The sequence below is a fragment of the Ceratosolen solmsi genome, unplaced genomic scaffold (assembly GCF_000503995.2).
Source record: "Ceratosolen solmsi marchali unplaced genomic scaffold, CerSol_1.0 scaffold7, whole genome shotgun sequence".
Taxonomy (NCBI): domain Eukaryota; kingdom Metazoa; phylum Arthropoda; class Insecta; order Hymenoptera; family Agaonidae; genus Ceratosolen; species Ceratosolen solmsi.
The window spans coordinates 16,647,553-16,653,342 of record NW_011948413.1 but is presented as its reverse complement, the minus strand read 5'-3'; the positions used below and the strand labels follow the sequence as shown (position 1 = coordinate 16,653,342).

Sequence of the window (5,790 nt, the reverse complement as noted above, 5' to 3'; positions counted from 1 at the left end):
CCGTAGAATCCATTTTCACGACGGAGGGAAGAAGGTGATGCAGTATCAACGTTTTTTGCCTCGTTGTTTACACCAAAGCTGCTCATCGGCAATTAATGTTAATTTTTCGTAATTGAAATATCGGTTGAAGTATCAATCATCGATAGGAGAAAGGGGATCGAGAATACTATTTAATATTTGCAAAAATATTTCTTCCGTTTTTGTTGATAGACGAACTCGCGGGAGATAAGCAACTTTTCAATACTTCGCCGAGGAATTTCTTTAGAAATTTTTACAACGTCGAACGATCGATCGAATCACGATTATTAATAAATCAGTTGTCGCGAGTGCATCAAAGTTTACCAAAACTACCATCAAACTTTATCAGTTGAGCTGTGCCTTGGCTTATAAAGAAAAGTTGTTTGAAACCTTGGGAGCCCGTTGCGATTCAGTGTATTTATGCATTATTCAAATGAAGTTTTATTATCATGATTTATGGTTTGCGTTAGATTTCAGGTTCCCTTCATTAATTTTTATCTGAAAAATTGACATTTAAATCGAGGCTTTTAAAGCTCGGCAGACTGCAATCACCAACAAAAACGATCTATTATAAATGAACGATACTTATCCTTGGTCGTAATCGTCAATCTCGTTTACACAGTCTTACATCGATCGAACTTTGGGTCGATTATTATTCGGCCACCCGTTATTTCTTATTTAGGTTGGGTACGATTTAATTGACGCGCGCGCGCGTTTCGTCATTCCCGATCGTTTCGCTCGACCGCCACAAAAATACTTTATCGAGAAATCGCGCATGTCTGCGTCCAAATGCGCGCGCGAACATTTCTAATTATCGAAAATTAGACGCGGCGCTGCTGTTAATAAAATATGCCCCGCGGTTATTTACCTCCCTAAGTGGCTGCGATCTATAGCACGCGCGTACGTATGCGATTTCACCGGTGGGTTTTTTTCCATCGTTCTCTCGGCTTTTCTTTCACCTTCTACGCTCGCGGACATTAGAGCCTGCCTGCACTGCAATTAAATGCGGCATTTCTATCTGGCGTCTAACGGCGAGAGAGTTGTGTGTTTAATGCGCGATGATAATTGCGTTTAAAAAGTAATGGCTCGCGCTCTAATGGCATTATTGAAATGATGGATTGGCAGAGTCTTACGGATGAGCGAGATTTCCGCTCCTTTCAGCCTGTTTACTAATGTAAATAGCAGGCTCGGAATTTGTAATCTCGAAATTTGCGTAATTGATAGATGGTATGCGCCATAGGAGTTTTATTTTAATTTTTAATCCTCAGTCGAGAAATAGTTTAGAAAATATTCGGTGAATATATTACAAACGTATTATAACTATAATTGTGCGGGGTTTTTGCTTTCGTGGACAAGTTATTAATCGTTCGCATACAAGATGGAACTTATAAGGCTTACGTTCGTTATGGCTATTTGTAAATTAATAAATAAGCAGACAATGCTTCGAGCACTATAGTATTACAACGCTAAGTATTTCCTCATATGTAATTATTAATTGTGACGCATTCAAAATGATATGTACATCGAACAATCCTGCAAACGGTGATATATCGAAGGAAATACTGCGCATTAGTAAGCATTAGTATTTTATGAAAGGAAGCAATTTTGAAAATAGCCAACTTCTCATCAAACTAGAATTCTTTAATTCATATTAAATAATAAAATTTTACAGATTTAGTTTTTTTTTTTACGATAGATATTTTACGCACACACGATACAATTTTAGTTATGAAAATAAATGGAAACTGTAAATAAGTAACTACACATTGTAAGTGCTTACGCTGCAAGAATCTTATAAACAAGTGTTATATACTGCGTTTCATTGGCACAGAAACTGCATTGATTACTAAGGCGTAGAAAACTTGCAAATGGCCTTATTTTCATGTAAATCGTACGCGACTCAATTGTCTTATTTATCGGGATGATTGAAATGAATAAAATTAAATTAAGGTGAAATTTCTACAGATGCATTTTCCTCGTTATATTAATTTAAATTAATAAGGATTAACTGACATAACGTAGGCTTTTCTGACCGATTTCTTTTTTTATTATTGCGATAAGTATAATCTACCGCATTATCATTAAAATATGAACTTCTCTAAAAGACAATAAAGTAACATCCGCCAATTGAAATATCTAAAATTCTAAGTACTATATTAGCCGACGATGAAATCATCGTTTCACAACTGCCTATTAAATTTGCACGTAAATGCTCGTACTCGTACTTATACACAAATTCCAAACTCCAAAATCAAGCAATTATTTCATTGTACAAAAATTTTCAGTTTCAAATTAGCAACCCAAATATATCGTATATAAACAAAAACAGATGGGCGTACTTTTGTAAAACCATTTTTTCATATTTTGAACACAATTGAAAGGTAAGATGCAAAAGTTGATGGAGGGCAATGAGGAAATCTGGCGTGCGCCTTGTCTCGCACTTTGTAATTAAATGTTATTTACGGCGAAGGCTCTTTAAGGAGATTTTGGCGGGATGAAAAATTATGCTTTACTCATCAGGATATTTAAAGTTATATATATATATATATATATATATATATATATATATATGTATGGGGATGGGAGTGGGAGAAAAAAATTGATGGGTGTATCGGGCGAGAAAACGAAGGGAAGGAATATTTTATCGCTCTTTGGAGGCGTTGTGCGGTATTTTTCACTTTGTGCTCAACAAACATTTGCATTCGAATGGTCGTTACTTTGTTCCATTTATTTTTAGAATTTCGTGGATTTTTTCGTCGTCGTTTGAGTGGCTTAGTTTTTTTGGCCCAAGGACTAGTGCTCATTTGTTTTCCATCTTCCGCTTGTCACTCACCCCTCCTTTTTTTTTTTTTTTTGTAAACACTGCGTGATATTAGTGCAGGGGTATTTCTTAAAATTATTCATGTTTGAGCGCCCCACCGATAATTTATAGTTTATAAGAATATTAAGTCCGAATTAATACGTCTTCAACATTTGTCAGATAGGCAGATAAATTAAAATAATGATTTTACAGGATATTGGCGAATATTGTTCGAATGTTAGTTTATATTTTTTGTTTTGTGTTGCATTGAAACTTCGTTTTTTAATGGAAGATCATTTAATTTTCAGGTGCCACCTCAGTCGAGCCAACCGTTCAAATTCACAGTGATCGAATCCTGCGACAGGATTAAGGAGGAGTTTAATTTTCTGCAGGCCCAGTATCACAAGTGAGTCCAAGAGAAAAAAAAAAAAAGTCTTTAGCTCAAAATAATGTTATTAATATTTTTATGCCGTGCTAGTAAACGTCAAGATAAAACGTTACTTTACGGAAATACCTTTTGATTTTAAATTTAAAATCGCTATTGTTGTGTTTTTCAATAAAATTACCTTTGTACAAGCTATTAAAGAAAATGTGATTATTCATTTTTTTTACTGTAAACATTTTTTTATCATTCGCTGCCATTTGTAATACTATGGATATTATTTCTTACTTTAAAGTGAAATTCTACACTGATAAGAACATTCTTTATATTTTAGACGATTTCTTAACTCTTAAATCACGAGAATTGTGATTAGCTAAAACGCATATTTCTTTATACTAGGTGAAATATAGCGATAAAATTGTTTCATTTAAAATTTCAATTTTATGAGTCACTCTGATATTTGTTATATTTATTTGTATTTAAAAAATATATATCGCGATAAAGTTTTCTTAATATATCACGTGCGAATTTTTTACGGCAATTTTTTTTCGCCTCATAAGATTTATTGTTATTTCTTTCAAAAGGACATTGGCGTTAGTATTTTTCCAAGCTTTACCACAATCGCATGTAGAATGGTTTAGAGAAATAAACGGCCACAAATTGACGTATAAGTGAATAAATCTTAATAATATTGAGTATACGTTTTGAAATTGCAATGCACATAATCATTACCTAATTCTATGAAATAGGCCATTTTCTTTTTCAAAGCAGTGATCTATAATTTTATAAATATTAATAGACATTACATAGATTATATATCGGAAAAAGTAGAAAATTTAATTTAATGAAGGCTGTGATGTCATCAGCCAAAGTTATTCATATAAAATGTATTGGTTCACCAAATCCAAGAATGGCTCAATTATTAGTTATAAAAAATTAATTGATTTTTTTTCTGGGGTGTTCGCACATTCGCAACAAACCACAATGACGATCCGCTCGATGATTTATTAAGTTTGACCCGAGCCATAAGATAAAAGCCTCCTTCTCTCCTAATGCTTCTTGAGAAATTTGCGGCAACGTATCTCCCCTCGATAAGCACGACATCCATACGAAGGAAAGACACGCAAGAGCGGGCAACGTAAAAAACGAATCGCCGCAACGGAGGGCGTCGGAAACAAATAAAATTCGGTCGTAATCGCCAGATAAGCATAATTGCACACTACAAAAATACATTTTACATAATTTCCTTTTTTTCTTTTACGTTCGGAAATTCACAGAAATAACTCGTTTGATGTTTTCTGTGTCGAGAAACCGCGAGCAGTGTTCTTAATCTCGCGTACGCGCGTAACTCCGCGAAAATTGCAGAGCCAAAACTCGTTAATGCGAGACTCGTAAATGTTACTTTTACAACTGCGCGCCCGTGCATTATGAGAATAATACGTGCCCGTACTTACAAGTGGTATGCTTGCGTCGAGATTTCCTTGGCGAGAACGAGCCTCGACTCCTCGTCTCCACGACGGCCCCTTCCATCGCGGAGGCCTGGAACGCCGGTCATCGGCCGGGAATAATTACGTGCGCGTTAATTCCTTGTTGTCGTCGAAGTAGTCGTAGCCATCATAGTTGTAGTTGTCGTCGTCGTCCTTGTCGACGTCGTCGTCGTCATAGTCGTCGTCGTCGCTGTCATCGTTGTCGTAATCATCATCGCACAGAGTTCGATCAAAGCGCAAAGCGCCTCACTTGGAAGTCTCCAGCTCCACAGAAGACACACGGGGGGGGGGGGGCGGCTCTTTCGAGGCCTTGTAATGGCGGGTACTTTCAGAAATCTGTAATAGTCACGCGCGCGAATATACCGCGGTGCGTTTTACGGTCCCCGGGACCGTATAACGAAGTAGGCGAGCCGCAAGTTTCGCCTCTCCGGTCGAGACAAGAAGAGACCTTCTGTTCTCGCGCACATGCGCCCATCACCACAATCGCGGCCTTCCGGCTTTTATGTTACCTCCTTTCATTGCTTCCTCGTGAAACTCCGAGGGCTTTTATCGCTTCTTTTGTCCCAGGGTATACTCGGCGAAATTTTTTTTACCACTACCACCTTCTCCTCCCCCTTGTCCACCACCACCTCCTTCTCCATCCCCTTGTCCACCTGCACCGCCTTCTCCTCCCCCTTGTCCACCTACACCGCCTTCTCCTCCCCTTTTGTCGACCTCCACCTCCATCTCATCGACCTCCTTCTCCTCCTCCTCCATCTCCTCCTCCTCCTTCATCTCCTCCTCGTACTTCGACTCCTTCTACACCTACTTCAAACACAAACGCGCACGCAGGCACGCACGAATGCACGCACATTGTATCTATCACTTTTTATTTGCCAGCGTCGTTCGTTATCGGAAAGGATTCGTATGGCTGTGGCTTTTATGCCACATCGGTCGTTAAACGAGGAGGCTCGAGAGTTCCCGGTGAGCGAGGACGAGGTGTCGAAAAGCGGAGGTGGCGTAATTCAGGGAAACGTGACCTCTCGAACCTCGTTTACTCGAGCGAAATTGAAGCTACAAGATACTATAAATAAAGAGCGGCTGTCGGGAGCGCGGCGGGACTT

At 38.3% G+C, this 5,790-nt stretch overlaps 1 protein-coding gene across 1 annotated transcript in view; it reads left to right on the top strand.

Moving 5' to 3' along the window:
• LOC105367562 (protein groucho-1-like) overlaps positions 1-5,790 on the top strand; it is an 82,473-nt gene that overhangs the window by 33,141 nt on the left and 43,542 nt on the right. The window contains exon 2 of the mRNA XM_011506322.1: positions 3,127-3,224. Coding sequence (XP_011504624.1) covers positions 3,127-3,224 — 98 coding nt within the window. The remainder of the gene's footprint in view (positions 1-3,126; positions 3,225-5,790) is intronic.